The sequence below is a fragment of the Gracilinanus agilis genome, chromosome 5 (genome assembly GCF_016433145.1).
Source record: "Gracilinanus agilis isolate LMUSP501 chromosome 5, AgileGrace, whole genome shotgun sequence".
Lineage (NCBI taxonomy): Eukaryota > Metazoa > Chordata > Mammalia > Didelphimorphia > Didelphidae > Gracilinanus > Gracilinanus agilis.
The window spans coordinates 211,957,181-211,981,453 of NC_058134.1; the positions used below are offsets into that span (position 1 = coordinate 211,957,181).

The 24,273-nt window shown below is 33.8% G+C and overlaps 1 protein-coding gene across 1 annotated transcript in view; it reads left to right on the forward strand.

Moving 5' to 3' along the window:
* DBX2 (developing brain homeobox 2) overlaps positions 1-24,273 on the forward strand; it is a 52,015-nt gene that overhangs the window by 14,285 nt on the left and 13,457 nt on the right. The window contains exon 2 of the mRNA XM_044679994.1: positions 12,677-12,772. Coding sequence (XP_044535929.1) covers positions 12,677-12,772 — 96 coding nt within the window. The remainder of the gene's footprint in view (positions 1-12,676; positions 12,773-24,273) is intronic.

Below are 24,273 nucleotides of genomic sequence, written 5' to 3' on the forward strand. Positions count from 1 at the left end.
TTTTCCTTTTGATATTCCTTCCTCAGAAACACAGAATAGGGGGCAATTAGGTAGCTCAGTGGATTGAGGGCTAGGTCTAGAGATGGGAAGTCCAGGGTTCAAATGTAGTCTCAGACACTTCCCAGCTGTGTGACCCTGGGTAAGTCACTTAACCCTCATTGCCTAGCCCTTACTGCTCTTCTGCATTGGAACCAATAACTAGTATTGATTCTAAGGTGGAAGTTAAGGTTTTAAAAAGAAAAAAAGAAACATAGTACAACATCATTAGATATGTTTATTATTCATAAAAAGAATTCTCTTTTGACATTCAAGTGCCTTTACTCCAACCTCATCTTTTCAATCTTTGAATGGAAGTAGCTACCAGAAAGTACTTAGTATTTTAGTAGCATTGGTCTATTGATGTCAAATGTAGTAAATGACATGAAAATATCTAGCTCAATGGAATCTTAGAATGAATCAACTGGCTATTTTGAGAGCAAGTTAGAACTTATTTTTTCATATCAGTCAAAATATCTGGTTTAAAAAATGAAAATTCTATTATCATTATAATTATTATTACAATAATAATATCTAGCATCTAGAGAGTGCCTTATACTATCCAAAGTATGTTACAAATAGAATTTTGTTTTGTCCTTATAATAACCCTTGGAAATAGGTTTACAACGAGGTGTTTGATCTAAATAATTATAATATGTTGTAGTTTTTTGAATATTTTTGTTTCTCATGTAATCAAGGCTATAATTTTTAACTTTTCATGAAGTTGCTTTGGTATATTATTCTATCTCCATTCTTTGCTTGTTAACTCAAAGGATCATACATTCATTGATTGTCTAGATCAGTGATGGGCAAACTCTTTAAAGAGGGGCCAAAGGAAAGGAAATGCTCATCTGTCAGTCTGTTTCTAAGGCAACTCTTTCAAAGTTTCATTGTATTGTATACTCCTCATTGTATTCGTCAGATTAGGAATAATGTCCCATGGCCAGATAGAACATTTCAGGGGGCTGCATCTGGCCCATAGGCTGTAGTTTGCCCTTCACTGGTCTAGACTGAAAAAGAGATGAGGAAAGTGTTAATAATGCAGATTTAACTTTAAAAAAATCTCTTCTTACATTTTCTCCCCAGAGAATCAACTGTTAAATTTTTATTAGCACAGTTCTGCATTAACATATCGTATTGTAATTTTAAAAATTATTTTACATACATCAGACTTAAAAGAGTGAGTTGTCTCCGAGTATTTGAAAACATTTATAATTTTAAAAAATCTATTTCAGTGAAATATTTTGATATGACCTTTGAGGGGTTACTTTTTAAATAGGTCAGCACTATCACAATCCATAACTCAAACAGACTGGCACTTGAGTTATATAAAAGTGGAAACTCTTTTTAAAAGTGTAGTTCTATTATAGTTTTTTCTAATTCAGTAAAAAAGTTTCTTGGTAGTTTGATAGGTATGGCACTAAGTAATTAAATTAATTTGGGTAGAATGGTCATTTTTTTATGTTAGCTCGTCCTACCCATGAGCAATCAATGTTTTTCCAATTGTTTAGAGCTAGTTTTAATTTTTTGGAAAGTGTTTTGTAGTTGTGTTCATATAATTCCCGAGTTTGTTTTGGTAGATAGATTCCTAAGTATTTTATATTGTCTAGGGTGATTTTAAATGGCATTTGTCTTTCTAACTCTTGCTTCTGTGATGTGTTGGAAATATATAGAAATGCTGATGATTTACGTGCATTTATTTTGTATCTTGCAACTTTGCTAAAGTTGCTGAATATTTCTACTAGCTACAAAGTTCACTTGGAATAACAAAAGATCAAGAATATCAAGGGAAATAATGAAAAAAAACCATGAAGGAAGGGGGCCTAGCAGTACCAGATATTAAACTATACTATAAAGCAGCAGTCATCAAAACAATATGGTACTGGCTAAGAGACAGAGAGGAGGATCAGTGGAATAGACTTGGGGTAAATGACATCAGCAAGACAGTGTATGATAAACCCAAAGAGCCCAACTTTTGGGACATGAACCCAGTATTTGACAAAAACTGCTGGGAAATTTGGAAAACAATATGGGAGAGATTAGGTCTAGATCAACATCTCACACTCTACACCAAGATAAATTCAGAATGGGTGAACGACTTGAATATAAAGAGGGAAACTATAAATAAGTTAAGTGAACACAGAATAGTATACTTGTCAGATCTCTGGGAAAGGAAAGACTTTAAAACCAAGTAAGAGTCAGAAAAAATTACAAAATGTAAAATAAATAATTTCGATTACATTAAACTAAAAAGCTTTTGTACAAACAAAAACAATTCAACCAAAATCAGAAGGGAAATAACAAACTGGGAAAAAATCTTTATAACAAAAAACTCTGACAAAGGTCTAATTACTCAAATATACAAGGAGCTAAATCAATTGTATAAAAAAAATCAAACCATCCCCCAATTGATAAATGGGCAAGGGACATGAATAGGCAATTTTCAGATAAAGAAATCAAAACTGCCAATAAGCCCATGAGAAAGTGCTCTAAATCTCTAATCATTGGAGAAATGCAAATCAAAACAACTCTGAGGTATCACCTCACACCTAGCAGATTGGCTAAAATGAAAGAAGGGGAGAGTAATGAATGCTGGAGGGGATGTGGCAAAATTGGGACATTAATGCATTGCTGGTAGAGTTGTGAACTGACCGAACCATTCTGACTGGGAATTTGGAATTATGCCCAAAGAGTGCTAAAAGAATTCCTGCCCTTTGATCCAGCCATACCATTGCTGGGTTTGTACTCCAAAAAGATCATAGATAAACAGATTTGTACAAAAATATTTATAGCCACGTTCTTTGTGGTGGCAAAAAACTGGAAAATGAGGGGATGCCCTTCAATTGGGGAATAGCTAAACAAATTGTGTTATATGCTGGTGATGGAATACTATTGTGCTCAAAGGAATAATAAACTGGAGGAATTCCATGTGAACTGGAAAGACCTCCAGGAATTGATGCAGAGTGAAAGGAGCAGAGCCAGAAGAACATTGTACACAGAGACTGTGGTACAATCGAACGTAATGGACTTCTGTACTAGCAGCAATGCAATGACCCAGGACAATTCGGAGGGATTTATGGAAAAGAACACTACCCACATCCAGAGGAAGAGCTATAGGAGTGGAAACACAGAAGAAAAACAACTGCTTGAACACATGGGTTGATGTGGACTTTATTGGGGATGTAGACTCTTAATGACCACCCTAGAACAATTATCAATAATATGGAAATAGATCTTGATCAATGACACGGGAAGAAACCCGTGGAAATGTGTGTCAGCTACTGGGGGTGGGGGGGAAGAGAGATCAAGAACATGAATCATGTAATCATTGGAAAAATTTTTCTAAAAAATAAAAATAGAACTAAAAAATTAATACCACAAAAATTAAAATAAAAAGGTAGTTCTAAATTGGAATTTCACGATTTCTGTAACACTAGTTCAAACAAGGTATGTTTATATATATTTAAGAATTGGCTATTGTGTAGGAAAACTGTGTTTTGGAGTGATAGAAATGTTACATGATGGAATTTGAGTACAAAGTTGATTTAGTTCCTACTTAAATGTAAATTGTTTCTGAATCCCAAGACTTTAATTTCTGTTTATTGCACATATATAATTAGTATAAATTATTCATGGAGAAAATATCAGTTCATTCAGTTGTGAAAATTTCTCTGCTCTTGCCTAATTAGCTAAAGTTAAATCTTGCTTAAATACCAGAATATCTAGTTTTAGTAATCTTATTTTTTTTTTATCCATTTTTGGGGATGGGATGGGGTTAGAGGAAAGTAGTAGTTACAAAGGCAGGGAAGAGTACATTTAAAAACATTTAACATATAATTTTTATATGGATAGTACTGGAAAATTAATATATTCTTTTAAAATCACATATAGCATAGTTGGTACAATTTGGTTAATGGTTTATGCTAATTATTTCCTGAGGTTTCCCTATTCAGCCTTTCCAACTAGCATTATCAGTACTTAGTTCCTACAGATTTACAGGAAAGCAGGCTTATACTTTTTTTCAGTTACCCCTGAAACTAACTAACACTGTAGTTGTACTTTTAATTTTCTATAGACTCTTATTTCAGGAACTGAAAAAGTCTGTTGAAAAAATATATGTGGTGAGCCAAATTATACTCTTGAACATATGCTATCCATTTAAAAATATTTTATTTCAATTACATGTAATAACAATGAAAAATTATTAATATAATTTATTCATGTGTTCCAGTTCTTTCTTTCCCTCTGTACATGACAGAAGGCATTGTTTGGAAGACAGACATGCCATACAAATTAAGTTTTTCATGTTTTTACTTTTCAGTTCACTCTCTGGAGGTAACATCTAAAATTTTTTTTTTCCAGTATTAATTCCGTAGCCTTGTATGATGTACTCTTGGTTCTATTCATTTGGTTCTATTTATTTCACTGTTCATTTTCTCATGTAATTCTTTCCAAATTAAAAAAAAGTTAGTCTGTTCATAGTTTCTTATGGTGCAGTAGTATTCCATCACAATCATGTACCACATTTTTTTAAGTTATTCTCCAACTAATTTTTTAAAATTTGTACATAATTTTTAAAATTTTTATTTAATTGATTAATTAAGAGAATTTTCCCATGGTTACATGATTTATGTTCTTTCCCTTCTCTCCGCCTACTCCCCTTTGGTAACCAATGCGCAATTCCACTGGGTTTTACATGTGTCACTGATCAAGACCTATTTCCATATTATTGATAGTTGCACTAGGGTGATCATTTAGAGCAGTGGTTCCCAAACTTTTTTGGCCTGCCACCCCCTTTCCAGAAAAAATATTACTTAGAGCCCCCTGGAAATTATGAAACTATTTATTGAACTCAGAATAGAATGTAATACAAAAAAAATGTGGCCATCACTGTTTCCCTGGATCCCTACAGCACCCACCAGGGGGCGGTAGCACCCACTTTGGGAATAACTGTTTAGAGTCTGTATCCCCAATCATATCCACAACCACCCATGTGATTAACCAGTTGTTTTTCTTCTGTGTTTCTGCTCCCCCCCCCCCCAGTTCTTTCTCTGGATGTGGATAGCATCTTTCTCATAAGTCCCTCAGAATTGTCCTGGATTATTGCATTGCTGCTAGTAGAGAAGTCCATTACATTCGATTTTACCACAGTATATCAGTCTCTGTGTACAATGTTCTTCTGGCTCTGCTCCTTTCACTCTGCATCAATTCCTGGAGGTCTTTCCAGTTCACATGGAATTCCTCCAGTTCATTATTCCTTTCAGCACAATAGTATTCCATCACCAGCAGATACCACGATCTTTTCAGCCATTCCCCAATTGAAGGGCATACCCTCATTTTCCAATTTTTTTGGTACCACAAAGAGCACGGCTATAAATATTTTTGTACAAGTCTTTTTCCTTATTATCTCTTTGGGGTATAAATCCAGGAATGGTATAGCTGGATCAAAGGGCAGCCAGTCTTTTAAAGCCCTTTGGGCATAGTTCCAAATTGCCTTCCAGAATGGTTGGATCAATTGACAACTCCACCAGCAATGCATTAATGCCCCAATTTTGCCACATCCCCTCTTAACATTTATTACTTTCCTTTGTTGTCATGTTAGCAATCTAAGTGTGAAGTGGTATCTCAGAGTTGTTTTGATTTGCATTTCTCTAATTATAAGAGATATAGAACACTTTTTCATGTGCTTATTGATGGTTTTGATTTCTTCATCTGAAAATTGCCTATTCATGTCCCTTGCCCATTTCTCAATTGGGGAATGGCTTGATTTTTTTTTTTTTTACAATTGATTTAGCTCCTTATATATTTGAGCAATCAGTATTCCCCACATAATGATAAAAAAATTTTAAAACATTCATTGTATAAAATTTTGTGTTCCAAATTCTCTTTCATTTCTCTGTCCTTTCTTCCTTCCTCCTGGAGATATTAAACAATTTGATAAGAGTTATCCATGTGCAATAATGCAAAATATATTTCCATATTAGCCATGTTGTAGAAGAAGACATCAAAAATGATAATAAAATGAAAAATAGTATGCTTTCTTCTGCATTCCAACTACAACAGTTTTTTCCCCTGAAAGTGGGATAGCACTTCTCTAATCAATAATGATCTAAAACATTTTTATATGACTATAGATAGCTTTCATTTCTTCTTCTGAAAACTGCCTGTTCGTATCTTTTGATCAATTATCAATTGTAGATTGACTTGTATTCTTATAAGTTTGATTCTGTTCTCAATATATTTGAGAAATGAGGCTTTAATGTAGACTTTTGCTGTAGTTTGATATGGCATTTTATCAGTGAATTATTTTGGATAGAATTCTTGCTTTTATTATATTAGCTTCGTCAACTCATGAAAAATTAATATTTTTCAGTTTTTCAGTTTGGGGTTTATTTGTGTGAAAAGTGTTTTGTAATTGTGTTCTAGGTTTATCTTGACAGGTAGGTTCCTAAATATGTTATATTGTCTGTATTTACTTTAAATGAAATTTCTCTCTAGCTGTTTGACTTTGTTGATAATATATAGAAATGCTAATGATGTGTGTTTGTTTATTTTATATCCTATAACTTTGCAAAAGTTGTCAATTATTTCAACTAGATTTTAGTTGATTCTGTATGACTTTCTAATTATATACCGACATATCATCTGCAAAGTAGTAGTTCTATTTTATCACCACCTAATCTGATTCCTTCAATTTCTTTTTCTTCCTTTATTGCTATAGCCACAATATCTAGTACAATATTGAACAATTGTGGTGATAATGAGTAACCTTACTTCACCCCTGATTTTATTGGGAAGGCTTCTAGCTGATTCCCATGACAGATAATGCTTTCTGATAGTTTTAGATAGACACTAAAAACATCTTAAGGAATGCTCCATTTATTCCTGTGGTCTTTAGTATTTTTAATAGAATTGGGTGTTGTATTTTGTCAAAAATTTTTTTCTGCATCTATTGAGATAATCATGTGATTTCTATTAGGTTTGCTAATTATATGATCAATTATGTTGATAGCTTTCCTATTGTTAAACCAATCTTACATCCCTGGTATAAACTGTACCTGGTAATAGTGTATGATCCTTGTAATATATTACTGTAATCTTTTTGCTAATAATTTATTAAAAATTTTTTGCCATTATTTTTATTAGGGAAATTAGCCTATAGTTTTTTCTTTGTTTTTGCTCTTCCTGATTTAGGTATCTGCACCATTTTTGTCTTGTAAAAGAAATTTGGTAGAACTCTTTCTTTGCCCATTTTTCTAACTAGTTTATGTTGAATTGGAATGATTGTTCTCTAAATGTTGGTCAAACTCACTTGTTAATCCATCTGACACTAGGAATTTTTTCTTAGGGAGTTCCCTGCTGGCTTGTTAATTTTTTTTAAAGATGGGATTACTTAAGTGCTCTTTTTCTCCTGTTAATCTGGGCAAATTCATATTTTTTGTAAATATGTATCTATTTTACTTAGTCAGACTTATGTCATATCATTGGGCAAAATAGATCCTAATAATTGCTTTATTTTCCTTTTTTATTAGTGATGAATTCACTCCTTTAATTTTTGATGCTGGTAATTTAATTTTATTTTTCTAAAGATCTAATTTATCAAATTTACAAATGGTTTATCTATTTTATTGGCTTAAAAAAATAAAACCAGCTCCTAATCTTATTCATCTCCCTTTTGTTTTTCAGAATTTCCAATCTTATGTTTAATTGAGAATTTTTAATTTGTTCTTTTTTCTAGTTTTTTAGTTATGTTGCCAATTCATTGATGTTTTTTAAAACCTATTTTAGAGATATAAACATTTAGAGATATAAAATTTCCTCTAAATACTTTTTATGGCTACATTCTTTAATTTTTGATGTTTTCTCCTTGTAATTTACCTTAATGAAATTATTGATTGTGTCTATGATTTCTTCTTTGACCCTTATATTCTTTAGGACAAATTGCTTAGTTTCCAATTAATTTTTTAATCTATTTTTCCACAGTCCTTTATTGAATATACTTTTTATTGCATTATCATCTGAAAAGGATGCACTTAATATTTTTGCTTTTGGCTGTCAGGTTTTTATGCCCTGATATATGGTTAATTTTTGTGTTGCTACCTTTAATAGCTGGGAAAAAGGTATAATCTTTTCTATTCCCATTGAATTTTCTCTAGAGGTCTATCATTTCTTTTCCAAAATTCTATTTACCTCTTGAACTTATTTCTTGTTTTTTATTCTTGCTCAAATTTACCTATTCCTGAAATGGAAAAGTTGAGGTCTCCCACTAGTATAGTTTTACTGCCTATTTCCTCTCATCATGCATTTAATTTCTCCTTTAAAATTTGGATGCCATATCATTTTATGTATTGTCTATGATACCTTTTGTCTTTTGCCTTGTCTCATATCGTGATTGCTACTCTATCATTTTAAATTTCTGTTGAAATAAAATAGATTCTGCTTTAGCTCCTACCTTTACTCTGTATGTTCTTCTCTGCTTCAAATGTATTTCTTGTAAACAATATATTATAGCATTCTAGTTTTTAATCCACTCTGTTATTTGTTTGTTTTATGATTTCATCCCATTTTCCATTCTTATTTGTGATTACTATGTATTTCCTCCATCTTATTTTCCCCCAATTTATCCCTTCTCTCCTTTTCTCTCTCCTCTTTCTCCTTCTCTCTCCTTCTCTCCCTCCCCCTTTTAGCCTTTCTCTTCACAAGTATTTTACTTCTTACCTATGCCTCCCCAATTGCCCTCACTTTTAATAGTCTCCTCCTCTTCAATTCTCTTATCCCCTCCTACTTCTTTATAGGTTAAGATTAATTTCTACACCCAGCTGAATGTGAATATTCCCTCTTTGAACCAATTCTAATGATAGTAATTTTGAAGCATTGCCTGCACCCCCCCCCTTTCTCTGCCACTGTAATAACTCTTTTGCAAATGTTTATGTGAGATAGTTTATCCCTTTCTTTCTCTCCCTTCCCTCTTCTCCCAGTACAATCCTCTTTCTCAACCCTTAATTTGTTTTTTCTTTGGGGACAGGGATATCACTGCATCATATTCAACTCATTCTTATACCCTCAGACTATGTATTCTCCTTCTAAATACCCCAGAAGTAATAAAGTTGTTAAGAGTTACAAGTGTCATCTTCCCATGTAGGATTGTAAACAATTTAGCCTTATTGAATCCCTTATGATTTCTCTTTCTTATTTACCTTTTTATCCTTTTCTTGAGTTATATTTGAAAATCAAATTTTCTGTTCAGCTCTGGTCTTCCAAGAGGAATACTTGAACATTTTCAATTTTATTAAATATTCATTCTACTCTCACCCTCATCCCTTAGTCAAAGAATTATTCTCAATTTTACTGGGTAAGTGATTCTTGGTTGGAGTTCTAGCTCTTTTGCCTTCTCTATTATCATGTTTTAAACCCTGAAATTCTTTAATGTAAAACCTGATAAATCCTGTGCAATTCTGACTGTGGCTTCATGATATACCATTTCTTTCTAGCCACTTACAGTGTTTTTTAGTTGGCTGGGAGTTCTTTCCTGGGAGTTTTCATGTTGGAATCTCTTTTCAAAAGTGATGGATGGGGGGCACCTGGGTATCTCAGTGGATTGAGAGTCAGGCTTAGAGACTGGAGGTCCTAGGTTCAAATCTGGCCTCAGACACTTCCCAGCTGTGTGACCCTGGGCAAGTCACTTGACCCCCATTGCCTACTGTTACCACTCTTCTACCAAGGAGTTAATACACAGAAGTTAAGTGTTTAAAAAAATGATGGCTGGATTCTTTCAATTTCTCTTTACTCTCTTATTTAACAATTTTAGGGCAGTTTTTCTTAATAATTTCTCTTTTTTTTTTATCATGATTTTCAGGTAGCCTAATGACTCTTAAATTATTTCTCTTGTATCTGTTTTCCAGATCAGTAGTTTTTCCAAAGATATATTTCACATTTCCTTCTAATTTTTCATTCTTTGGATTTTGTTTTATTGTTTCTTGATGTTGCATAGGATCATTAGTTTCCATTTACCTAATTCTAATTGCTAAAATTGCTAATTTTCATTGATCTTTTGTACCTCCTTTTCCACCAATTCTACTTTTAAATAACTTGTTTTCTTCAGTGTGTTTTTGTGCCTCCTTTTTCATTTGACTAATTCTACTTTTTAAGAAGTTTTTTCCTTCAGTGAATTTTTGTACATCTTTTTTTTTTTTTTAACCCTTAACTTCGGAGTATTGTCTCATAGGTGGAAGAGTGGTAAGGGTGGGCAATGGGGGTCAAGTGACTTGCCCAGGGTCACACAGCTGGGAAGTGTCTGAGGCTGGGTTTGAACCTAGGACCTCCTGTCTCTAGGCCTGACTCTCACTCCACTGAGCTACCCAGCTGCCCCTTTTGTACATCTTTTTTAGTTTTTCATGCTTCATTTATCAAGCTGTTCTGTCTCTTTCTCAGGATTCTCTTGCATCATTTTCATTTCTTTCCCCCCAATTTTTCTTCTATAGCTCTTATTTGTTTTATAGAAGTTCTTTTGTGTTCTACCAAGAGTTCTTTTCTGAAGTGATACCATTTCCAACTTTTCTTTGAAGCTTTGCATGTAGCTCTTTTGATATTATCCTCTTCTGAAGTTGTGTTTTCAACTTCTTTGTCACCATAGTAACTTTATATGGTCAAGAATTTTTTTTCTTTTTGCTCATTTTCCAGCCTGTTTTGTGACTTTTTACTCTGTGTTAATGTTGGACTTTCCTCTACAGATGGATGGGGGACAGTCCCAAATTTCAAGAACTGGGAGAATTGGGGCCTGACTGCCTGAGGACTTATGGGGGGAGGAGAGACTTTGGGGTCTGCCTGCCTATTGCATTATGTTGGGGAGTGGAGAGGTTGGGAGAGAGGCTTGTCTCCTGGGTTGCTGAGGTATGACCTACTGCTGGCTTGCTCAGATGCCACCTTCACTAGATTGGGCTCTCTTACCCCAGTGGGACAGACCTTCCTTGCCAACCTTCTAAGTTTTATTGGGCAGAAAATTTGTTTTATCTCATCCTTTTGTTGATTCTGCCACTCCAGAATTCATTTTGAGGCATTTCTTATGGTTGTTTGGAGTGAATTTGGGGAGAGCTCATGGAATTTCTGCTTTATTCTTCCATCTTGGCTCCAACCCCCTATTATCAATCTTATTTATAACTGATATATAATGACATTTCTTAAGGAAATCATACTGTAGTTTCTGTTGTTAAATCAAAATAAATGACCCTATCCCTCATTTACTACATTCTTTGTAAGGATGATTTTTTAATAGTAACTTGTTCCTTGTCCTGACACCTCATACTAATGCCATCTTCTATACATGCATTTATCTTCGTCTTAAGACAATCAAGATTAAAAATATACTTATCATTTGAATGTATAAGTGGCAAAAACTCATGACTGATGGTTGTCAGTTTTAGTCTAACAATATGAAAACTGGGTACAAGGATTAGGTATTATTTTATTAGACATGAGATAGCTGGAGGTCTAACTTTGAAACTTAAGTGACACTTCACATTTAAAATCCACTTATTTTTAAAGTACAGCTTTGGTTTAGATCACTCTACCCTTGCATAAGAAAGTTTGATCTAAGGTTTATAAAGCTGATCAAGAGTAAAAAAAAACAACAACTGAAGAATTGGTTCCATGTATTTTCCCATATATTTTAATCAGAAAAGGTTCACTTGGTTATAAACACAAAATGATTTTTTTTGAAAAATTATAAAATCATGCTTTGAATGATATTTACTTTTTAAAAGGTGTAGTTAACATTCCATTTCATTTGACATCATATTGGGTGGTAGGCGTTTCAGCTATTTTCATTTTTTACTCAATATAAGTACTAGATACTTCCTATTCCCAACTTTCCTTATCCATGAAAGGGACTTGAATGTCAAATGAGTTATGAGGAAAGGAGATTATAAGTTATTTTAAACATTTCTAAGAGTAATATTAACCTTCAAATTGGTGATTGAAAATTTAAACAAATAATAACCCCAAATTTAAAGTGATATATATGGTATATTTTCAAGTGATTTTAGTTTAGATATATTTTTTTTCTTCCTGTGAAAGTTTTATAAATTCATAGATACCAGTATATTTCTTATGTATTCTAGCATATTGCTCATGTAATCAGAAATGTGTTGGATATATATTTTTCATTTATTGAGTTATAAAATAAACAATGTGTTACAATGTCAATAACTATGGAATCTGACTATAAAAATTTGAAATAGGTTTTGTAAATACATAGTTAAATGTATTGTACTCAAGATAAAAAAAAATAGCAAAGGTATTTTTTCCTGATCTGCAGGATATTCGAAACATTTTATGTTAGCAACTATGAGTACAGAGTCATATTTATGAATAGGATAAATATATATTTATATTATAAGAGAATATATATTTATTGTTTCATAACATATTTTACTTCAATCTATAAAATCCAGGAAGCCTTGATAAAATAATCTGGTAAAAATATTTGACAGATCATCTGACTAATCCCAGCTTAATATTAAAGCATTGTTATTTTACAAAAGAATAAAATAGGGGTCAGAGGGCAATACTTAGTGACTTTTAAGCAACTGGCATTTTGTCTAAAATAAGTATATAACCAATGAGATTGATGTTTTATCTGCAGCTTCGTCCAAACTTTTTTTTCTGAGAGCCCCACAATTCTACTCAACCTGCTGCGGTGGGTCCTGTCAGCACCCTGCATCCCCCACTGCTTTGCCAAGTAAGTTTTTATGCTTCATCAGTAATGCTTGAGTTATTCTGTAAACCAAAGCAGCAGGATTTAATGTGTTCTAGAAAACTAATTGGTAATGCAATGGCAAGGAGCTAATTTCTCAGTAAAAACCACAGCAATCCCATTCAAGAGGTTTCCAAGGATTCACAGTGTGTCACAGACACACTGCGATTGTGGGAGGTTTCTAATGGCATCAAAGTCCTGAAACCCTGCAAACCAAACAATACTTCTTGGTTTTGATCTAATAGGAAACCTCTCTAATAAATCAACTTGGCTATTATTGAAATCTATAGCAATAATATTCATAAATGAAGGAAAGTAAAAATAAAGGTTTTGAGAAAACACAGACTGGGTAAAAATGTTTGATCATTTAACATTATGATTTAAAAAAATCATGATTTATTAAAACCAATTACAGTGAATAAGCTTCATTCTACATAAGGAATTAAAAGTTTCTCATATTCTCAAAAGAAAAAAAAGATGTGATACTGACCTTTTCAGAAATATTTTGAAGAGCATTTTTTCTCCTATTATTAGAAAAAAATTTTTTTTGTAAGTTTAAAATGACTTTTCTTTCCTCAAGTGAATTAATTGCAAAAGTCTTTGATTAAAACTATATTTTATTTCAAGATGGATAGCCTAGTTACAGTTTAAAGTTAAACGATTGGGGAATTTTTAAGTTTAAAATTAAGAAAGACTGTTAGATTATACTTATCTTGGTATCTCAAGAAAACATTGGGTCCTATGCTTATCTTTGTATCTCAATATCATTCCCTTATATAGGACATTTTTTTTTCAAGTGAAAACTGAAATGGAAGTTCAGTTATTCTAAATCATATTGTTATATCCCAGTTAAGTGTAGACATCTGCTAACTATGAAGATGTGGTTTATGAATATGACTGGACAGGAGTTGCTAAACAGAATGATTCTTGACAAGTGAGGCAGCAAATGCTGGCAATTTAATGAGCTGAAAGTTTCTGAGCCCCTATTTAGGAGGTTGACACTTTCCCACAGAGCATTTTACATGGTCCAGGCTCAATCACAATGGCAGAGAGAGCCATGACCAATCATCGCTTTAGCTTTACTCATCCACACGCGACCTCACCACAATTTTTCACTGTGCTGATGAACTTTAGGAACCATTTCATATAGAAAAGGTTCGGTAAGGGTCAGCTGCCCTTTTGTATGGTCATAAAGCAATACTCCGGGTGTCAGTCTTTGCTCCTGTCTCACGTTCCAAATGAATTTCTGAACAACATTTAAAGTACTTGCCTGAAAAATGCACAGTGAATGGAATTGACTTTTATAGACTCGTTCTAGCTCATCTTCCCATATAACTCTGTCTACCTGAAAAGAGATTTAGTGGATGACCTGAGTGGACATGGGGACTTGCTGAATACTTAAGGCCCATCATCCACTGAAGGGATTGTGTATGAACTGGGATGATGCACCACTATTTTGAAAATGACCTATTAATTGTCAACTTTAAATGGAATGTTTACAATTCAAATGGAAAAAAATAGAGACTGTGACTAAAACTCTTTATTTCCTCCTTTAGGGTGGGCTTCGATGGAAATAAATGAAAACTGTTGTACATCTTAGAATGATATTTATCAGCATAAATTAGAGTATTGGAAAGATTTTGGGGGAAAAATCTTCAAAATAAAATATTTGTGGCTGAATCAATGATAACATCAGTGTGAAATTAAATCTGAGCGTAATAGAAATTGGAGAAAGATGTTAAAAGGAAATTCCAAACTGGCATCATTTAACTTAGCTACATACTTTTTTCCTTTCATGTTAGGCTTTTTTGGCAAAGTGAAGCAAGTACATACTCATTTTCAAATTCTCAAAACAATTAAATGTCATATTCCATCAATGATTCCCAAAGTGGTCACCACCGCCCCCTGGTGGGTGCTGCAGTGATCCAGGGAGGCAGTAATGGCCACAGGTGCATTTATCTTTCCTATTAATTGCTATTAAAATTAAAAAAAAATTTAAATTCCAGGGGGCTAAGTAATATTTTTTCTGGAAAGGGGATGGTAGGCCAAAAAAGTTTGGGAACCACTGATACATGAAACATTGAGCTGATGTTTATTATATTTGTAGATTTTTCTAAACATATTCTATCCTGTATTCTTGACTATTACATTTTTAAAAAGTCCTTAGAATTAATATTATGTATTGGTTTCAAGGCAAAAGAGTGGTAAAGGCTAGGCAATGGAGGTTAAGTAACTTGTGAAGGGCACACAGCTAGGAAGGTGTCTGAGACCAGATTTGAACTCAGGATCTCCCATCTCTGGATCTGGCACCCACCTACCCCCTTGATTATTACATTTTGACTAGGAATCACTGTTTATTCCCCATATATTTCCTAGTCCAATTGATTCTTGCTTGTTGTAAAGGAGACAGTGAATTAGGATAACAAAAAAGGACAAGTTTCAGAATTCAAAGATCTAGGTTCAAATCATGCTTCTTATGCTTACTGCCAGAGTGACCTCCAACAAAATCACTTGATATCTCTAAACCTCTATTTCCTCCTTTGTAAAAGGAGGAAATTGGCCTACATGGGCTCATGATCCCTTCCAACTCTAAGAACTAGGATTTTATGATCTCAATCCTTAGAACTATTGCTATAAATTTTAAAACAGATCATTAGGAGCTTATTAAAGTATTTTTAAACAAAGAAGTTACAAGTCAAGAAATCAGTGTAGTTGCAGATAACTGACAAGGAAAGCTGCATATGATTTACAGATCCTTTCTATCGTGTAATAGAAGGAAACTGAAGTATTAAACTTGAGATTAGACTGACATTGCAAAGATTCATAGTCAAAGTGTTTCATTTTTCCATGACAGGATAATCACATCATTATGTCACTATACTGATTTTACCTTGTCATTTGGAATGGAGATAGGTTAGATTAGCATTTTTATAAGGAATCTTGAAAATACCAATTTATGCCCTTTTAATTTGTCATAACTCATTTGGTCAAAACCAATATAAGTATTACTTGTTAAATTCCTAAAATTAATTGAACCCATACTTTGAAAAATATAGAAACAATTATTCCTAACCCATCCTTCTCATTGTAGTAAACATATTTATAAGTTTATTTCATGGAATGAGGTCAAAAATCAAAAGGCTATGGTAAAAGTTCTTCCCAAAGCCTACTATGGAAAATATTTTATACAAATTGATAGGATCATTAATTCTACTTCAGAATAAATTATACCTTTTTATGTTGGTAAAAATGAAATGGAAAATTAAGTGATTATGTGAATAAGATAGACCTAAAAATGCCATTTCTATTTCTAAATTTAAAACAAATTAGAAGTATGATTATTAGTTGTTTCTCTCTGCCTTTGAATTTATGATCTACATCTGATTGATTAAGAATTAGAAGCTTTAAAGATAAAGATTCTTGTAGATAAGGGCAAGGAAAGTCTCCTGAATTAAAACTGTCTTAGAAAAGGAACTTTTTTAAATTATAATTTTATATTCTTTTTTTTATCTTTATTATTATTATTATTATTATTATTATCTCTATCTCAAAGTACTTTGGCACTTTTTATTTATAAATGTTAATTATTTAATTGAGATTTCTTTAGAGGTGAGAAATTAAGGACATATATTGTTATTATTTTTAATTTTTGGTTGGATTGTGTGTATTGTTTCTAGCACAGTACTTGGTAAATAAGTGCTTAAAAAATGCTGTTCATTGACTGTATTCTAATAGTATAATTGGTATATATGTTAATACCAACTCCTTGCCGAAAGGACCAATAGAATTCTGTTTTAGAACATTTGACTAGAGGAGTATCTGGGTCTCTGGAAAATGAACTAAAATGCAAAAAAATATATTACTCTAATTTATATGACACCATAAAATTTGTAAATTAAAGCACATAAGAATTTAGATTTATATAGGACTCCAATATAACTGAATCCTTTATTTTACAGATGAAAAAAACTAAGGATTAGAAAGGTAAATGACTTACCACACACAGTCAATGGCAGACCCAAGGTCAGAAACCAGGCATCTAAATTTCTAAGTCCAGTACCCTTTCCCCTACATTACACAGCTTTTTTTCTCCTTCCTTCCTTCCTTCCTTCCTTCCTTCCTTCCTTCCTTCCTTCCTTCCTTCCTTCCTTCCTTCCTTCAGAATTAATATTCTGTTTTGGTTTCAAGGCAGAAGAGTGGTAAGGGCTAGGGGGTTAAGTGCTCCATAGTGCTAAATTATTTGTACTAGAAGTGATCTGGGTACATGACAATATAGTTCCTCTGGAACGACTCCCATTAATACTTTTGAATTCATTTGCAGCAACTCCCACTAGAAACAAGACAAGGAATGAAAGAAGAACTAAAAGTAATGGGGAATCTTATGCATTATAGAGGGTTTGACAGGACCATGGTAAAATAGATGTCTCAGACAGATGATTATTCCTAGGGAAATAATCAGATAGTCAGAGGAGGATCTCCTTCTGCTTGATATTGGTTGCTTTTTTATAGTTCCAGTTTGCAGAATGGAAAAAAAATTTTGGTTTTGTTCCTACTGAATCTGAATAAAAAGGGAGATCAGAGATCTAGTGTAGACCTCTCATTTTAAAGATGAAATTGAAGCCCAAAGGGACCAAGGGACCTACCTATACTAGATCATATAGCCAGTCATTTGGTGTCAGAGGAAGGAGAAGAATCCACATCTTCTGACTTCCATTTCAGTATTCTTTTAATTATACATATATATTCCTTCCCTCCGACCCCCACCCATCCTGCTATACAGCAATTAAGTCTTTATCAGGGAGGGAAAAGGGTTAATGTATCTGGATTCATTCTGGACAACCTCAAAGTCTTTTTTTTTTTCATCCATTTCTCAAATGAGAGAATTTTCATTCAAATCATAAATATTTCAAAAGTCAAATGACTGCATTGACTTAAAAAACCTTAAAAAATAAAACAAAACAATAAACCCAAACAACTATATCCTTTTGCATTCAAGTTAAAAGAAATAGTTTGTAAAATGGCCAAAGTTTGGATTCTAAGAGAGAAATTCTAGTAACAGCACTAGTAATCTTTCTTTACCTCCAATTAAAGAATATAATCAGCTTTTCACAAAATCATTTTCTTTGATGCCAGAAAAAATATGTAATTCAGTAAACTACTATAGTGAGGTAAACTATCTTTTTAAATTATTTAACACCAAGCTAGGCAGCATAGTGGACAGAGTACCAAACCTGGAGTAAGGAAGATTCCTGAATTCAAATCCAGCCTCAGACATTTATACAAGCTCTGTGACTCTGGTCAAGACACTTAACTGTATTTTCTTTAGTTTCCTCATCTATAAAATGAGCTAGAAAAGGAAATGGAAAACCATTCCAGTATCTTTCTCAAGAAAATGCCAAATGGGTTAAAAAAGAGTCAAACATGAATGACTAACAACGTATATTTGCTTGGTTGATAAATCAAAGGATCTCCTTTTTTAGGGCAACTAGTTGGCATAGTGGGTAGAACACAGGGCTTGGATTCAGGAAATTTTATCTTGATGAGTTTAAGCCCAACCTCAGCCTTTTAATAGCTATTTAAAAATAGCTTTTAATAATCCTGAGCAAGTCTTTTAACCCATTTGCCTCAGTTCCTCATCTGGAAAGTGAACTGGGGAAGGAAATAGAAAACTATGCCAGTATCTTTCCCAAATGAGACCATGGAGAATCAGACACAACTGAAAATGACTGAATGACCACAACAAAATGATGCATTCATATTAACTCTGGACGCAAAGTAAAGAGCCCCAAATATTAGTCAATCCCATTCAACAACTTGATTCAACATGAGGTTTTGCACATTTCAAAGCATTAGCTAAATGCTAGTTGTTGTTCTTCTTGACCTTGTTCCTCATCTCCCCACCTTGCCCATCATTTATTTATTCAGGGGGTAAAAAGGACTGTGTTAGGCTCTGAAAAAGAGGACAAAATTTAGATAAGGCAGTGCCTTCTCTTATGAATATATTTGAACAAATAACTATAGTGTGATAATACATATTAAGTATATGAGAGAGATAAAGAAAAATTATAAGTGAAATCCAAGAGAAAACAAGCTGGAGATAAAAAAGATCTGTAAAGTTAGTCTTTCTTTCTCTTTCCTCAACCTGCCTCCCTGGGGGGAAAAGGGGGTGGGCTTGGAATCTATCTGGATTTAAAGAAACTCCTTCCTAAAACTGCTCTATTTCTGCTAGTTCTACAGAGTTGGATGACGAGCCACTTTCTCTGTATATATATTCTTTATTTGTAAAATTAGGAGTTAGGCTTCCCAAACTCTTAAGATCTTTCTCCTTTCTTAAGTTTTGTGATCACATACTGTATATTTTCCTATCTCTGTGCCTCTGGCTAAACAGGAATACCCTGACCTCCCAATGAATTCTAAACTCTTCTATAAAATTTAATTTACCTCACCTAAGATATCTTCCCTGATTCTTCCCATCATTTTTTTTCCTTCACAGAACATGTAGCAATCAATTTACATCTTTATTGAGTCTTATTGTACTATTGTATTATTTGTGTAGGGGCTTCATACACTCCTTGTATGAAGGTTCTATGAAGGCAGAAATAGTCTTATCTAAATTGTTAAAAAGAAATAAAGAGTATTGAGTATATATATATATATGTGTGTGTGTGTGTGTGTATATATATATACATGTATGTATATATATATATATATATATATAATCTGATCTTTCTTCTTTGTATCCTTCCTATTACTACTACTATCTCCTTAGAGATTTTCCTTCTAAATATCAGAGGATGGCTGGTGTGTAGATCTTAGGGATAGTATGGAAGAAGGAGGGATCAGAGCCTAAGCCAGCTATAGTTGGTGAAGGAGGAATACCCACTCCTCTCACAATAGCTATTGAATTTGATCTATCCCTCTTCTCTCTCTCTGACAGGCTTGGTTGGTTAAGCCTGTCAGTGGCTTCCTTCTAACAGTTGCCCAGGTTGGGACCTCTTGAGAGCTTAGGTAGATGGTTAACCTCTCTAGGCCCAACCTGAGGTTGGATTAGTTGTTAATAGGCTATTGATTGGCTTTGGAAACCTTGGTATCTGACTGCATATTGATTCTCCCTTCCTAAGGGCTGTGATAGAATAACCACTCAGGAAGGTACTTGTTGTTAAATCACTGTATTAACTATTGATGGGGAAAGGATAATAAGGAAATAGGTTTGGGGATTGGGAACCCTATTGCTATGGTATGGCTACTAAGCTAATTGATGATCAGGACTGGAGATTGCTACGCTCATAGAGGCTTGAGGTCTTCACCCTCTCACTAACTCTGACCTGACCTGGCCACAGCCAAGTCAGAGAATAGGGAAGGCTATTGATGTAGCTGTTGATTGATGATCTGTGTATTCTCTCAGCTCTACTACCAGTCTAGCACAGGTTACAGGTTCAGGTTCAGGCCTACCCTCTTCTTCTACCACACTTCAACCTTCTTCTCTCTCTGTCCTAGTTCTTGCTCCAAGAGAACTTTGCTCAAGTCTCAGCTCTGAGATCTGAGACCTCAACTGTAATTCTTAGGAGGTATTTATAGGGTGGGATCAACTGACTTTTGCCCCTGGGAGCATTCCGAATCTCTCAACTGCCATCCCTGTCAATCAAGGTGGCATCCATCTTGTCCCAGATAATGATTTTAACAAAATTTTATGTCAACCATTGTGTAACATAACACATTGTTCTTAACAATGTAGGTGCTTCATAAACATTTATCAAAAATAAAACTGATTCAATCCAAGGACTTTTGGGATTATCATTTTATCATCCATAGGTTTCATGTCATCCACAGATTTAGTAATGATGCTTTAGGATCATAGACCATAGATCCAAGACAGCCCCCTCATTTTGTACTTAAGGAAACCAAGATCCAGAGAATATTAACAATTTGACCAAAATTCAGTACCTTTAGTTAAGTATGAGGTGGGGGAAGGGTAATGTTGTGATAAGACCTAATCAGAAGTGATAAAGTATTAATGTACTAAGAAGAGGGGTTGGGGGGAAGCTAAGTAGCTCAGTGGATGGAGAGCCAGTCCCGAAGATGGGAGGTCCTAGAGCAGTGATTTCCAAAGTGGGTGCTGCAGCAATCCAGGGGGGCAGTGATGGCCACAGGTGCATTTATCTTTCTTATTAATTACTATTAAAATTTTAAAAAATTAATTTCGAGGGGAGCTAAGTAATATTTTTTTCTGGAAAGGAGGTGGTAGGCCAAAAAAGTTTGGGAACTACTGTCCTAGAGGTTCAAATCTGGCCTCAGACACTTCCTAGCTGGATGACCCTGGGCAAGTCACCTAACTCCCATTGGCTCGCCCTTCCCACTCTTCTTCTGCCTTGGAACCAATACATAGTACTGATTCATAGACAGAAGGTGAGGGTTTTTTTTTAAAGGAAGATGTTATTCCCTTTAGGAAGTACAAATAACTATTTCCATAAGTCGAAAGGGAGCCATTTTATTGGATGAACAGTGATTGGCCACGCCAATCTGACTTGAAATTTTACTCATCTGTTTTGATCTCATATATTTGTAACATAATGGCTATTTTATTCCTTGCCCTTTCCATTTTTTATTATTATTTATAACATTATTATTCAAAAAACACAAAATAAAAAATGTATTTCTACATTTTTTGTAGAACAAAATAGTATTGCAATACAAATACATTATGTGGAGCTTTAAAAAAAAAGTATAAGTTAAATATTTAACTTGCAAAGCTGTCCTATTTATCTGTGATCCCTTCTGATCTTTTCCCTTTTGTCTTATTTTGCTGTTGGTCGGAAATTCTATCTCTAACCCCAGCCCCTTCCTCTCCCACTGGAAAAAAAAAAGGAAAGAAAAACAAGACATATATATCTGTGTATGTGTGGTATATAAATATGTCTATATGTGTTTGTACACAAACTTATATAGGTACATGCATGTATAGATTTGTTACATCTTATACACATATGTATACACATACACACATATGCAAACACATATTTTTTTAAAAAAGTAAAACACATTACTATATTGACCATATTCCTAAAGAAATGTCTTTGTCAGAAAATTGGTGGCATTCTTCATAACTGGTACTCTGGAATTGCTCACTGCACTGATGCCTCCTCTTCTTCACCCCTTCTTCTTGTGTAATAATTTTCTCTAAACTTTTTTCCCTTTTCCCTTTCTACATATATTTCTCTAGTTCTCTCTTTCTATTCTTAAAAAATCATTAAGATGTAATAAACCATCCACAGGCCTAATGACTAATTAGACTCTCTATTACTCCTGATAATTATCACTCTAGAGAGTGATATGAGTGATATAAGATGAGAGATCATCTCATAATAGAATTTAAATAGCTTATCCTTATTTAGTCTTTTATCATTGTTTATTTGTATTTACCTCTTTATGTTTCTCTTAACTCCTCTGTTTGAACTTCAAAGTTTCTACAGAGTTCTGGTCTTTTCATCAAGGAAAGCTTGGAAATCTAGTTCTGTAATCTTATTTCCTTTGCTTTCTGGAATATCCAAGCTCTCTGCACCAGGTTAGTGGTAACTAACCAAATCATGTGTGATCCTGACTGTGGCTCCTCAGTACATTAATTCTTTCTTTTTTATTGCTTCTTGATTCTTTTCTTTGGCCTGAAAAAGAGCTGAATTTTTACTATTATGTTCCTGAGAATTTTTATTTTAGAGTTTCTTTTAGAAGGTGACTAAAGGATTATCCTTTCTCCTTTGCTTCTAAGAAATCTGGGTATGTTTCCCAAGATTACTTAAAATGGGATGTCTAAGCTCTTTTTTTTTTTTTTTTGGCTATGGCTTTCATATGGTTTAATAATCCTTAAATATTCTTTATCCATCTGTTTTCCAGGCCAATTGTTTTTATGATGAAATGTGTTATATTTTCTTCTTTTTAAAAAAATTATTTTGGGTTTGCTTTTAATCTTTATTGTCTCAACAAATCATTATTTTCAACCAGGTACATTCTAATTTTTATGGAATTAGTTGCTTCAACAAGGTTTTGTACTTTTTTTTTAAGGTTTTGTACTTCTTGTGCATAATTACTTTTTCAGTTCTTTCTTCCATAACTCTCAACTCTCTAAATTTTTTTCCTTAGTACTTTCATTTCATTTATAAAATTATTTTTTAACTTAAAAAATAGCTAGTTTTTCTAAAACTAGCTGAATTTGTGTATAAACTGGATTTTTGTTTGGGACTGCTTATAAATGTTGCAGAATTATTCTCTTTTTGATTTTGGTCTTGAGTGTCCCTGCTCCTTAACAGCACTTCATCATGGATGCTTTTTGTTTTATTTACTCATTCTTACATCAATACTTCCTATATCTGGATTTCAAGTTAGAGCCAGGCTCTATGTAAGACTTCTTGAGGATATATCAGGGCTTTTTTTTTTAGTCCTGATCTGTATATACTAGGATCTTGTTGCTGCTTTTTCTGCATATTAAGTGCTGTTCTCCTCAAGGTTGTTAAGGCATTCTTTCAAATATACCCTTAGCTATCTGATCTTGGGTGAAATCTGACCACTGCCCTCCTGCTGACCCAAACTCCTGTTGGCCAGCTTCCTTCCTCCTGATCCTGGTCTCTAACAGGTATATTATTTCAGATCTGTTTATGCTGGATCTTTGGTTTTCTGATTCTATCTCTTGCCAGGACACACAATTATAGATTTAAACTCAGTCTTCACTGGCTTTGTCACCCAGTTTCTGGTTAGAGTTTCAGTTCCTGGGCCCTGACTAATACACATGGCCTTATCTAGGTTCCATATCTGGTTCAAAGACATAGACCCTCATTTTAATGTTGGTGCTACAAGACTATACTGGCCTTAAATCCTTTCTCCAGTGCCCCTGCCCTATAGTTCTTTCCCTATATTGACCTGGGATGGGTAAATGACTCACTCTCATTGTTCTTTGGATTGCTTGTTCACCGCACAATCTGTTGGTATTCTTCTGTCTTTGTTGGAGAAGTGGGTAGAGACCTGCTTTTGGAGTCAGGAAGGCTTGAGTTCAAAAACATTCTCAGATGCTTTCTAGTTTTACGAACCAGGGCAAGTCACTGAACTTCTGTTAGATATTCAATGTTATTAATCTCATTATTAAAAAAATTTTTTTTGGAGTACTTGTGGAAAAAAACGAGGCTGTACTGCTTTTTTTCCCCTAGTGTTTTTTTTTAAATTTTCCACATTAATTTATTAATATTTTCTAGAATATTTTTCCAGGGATACATGATTCATGTTCTCTCCCTCCCTTCTTTCCTCTCCTCTCCCAGAGCTGACAAGCATTTTCACTGGTTTATAAGTGTCTTATTACTCAAAACCTATATCCATAGCATTCATATTTGTAACAGAGTAATCTTTTTTCCCTTCCTTCCTTCCTTCCTTCCTTCCTTCCTTCCTTCCTTCCTTCCTTCCTTCCTTCCTTCCTTCCTTCCTTCCTTCCTTCCTTCCTTCCTTCC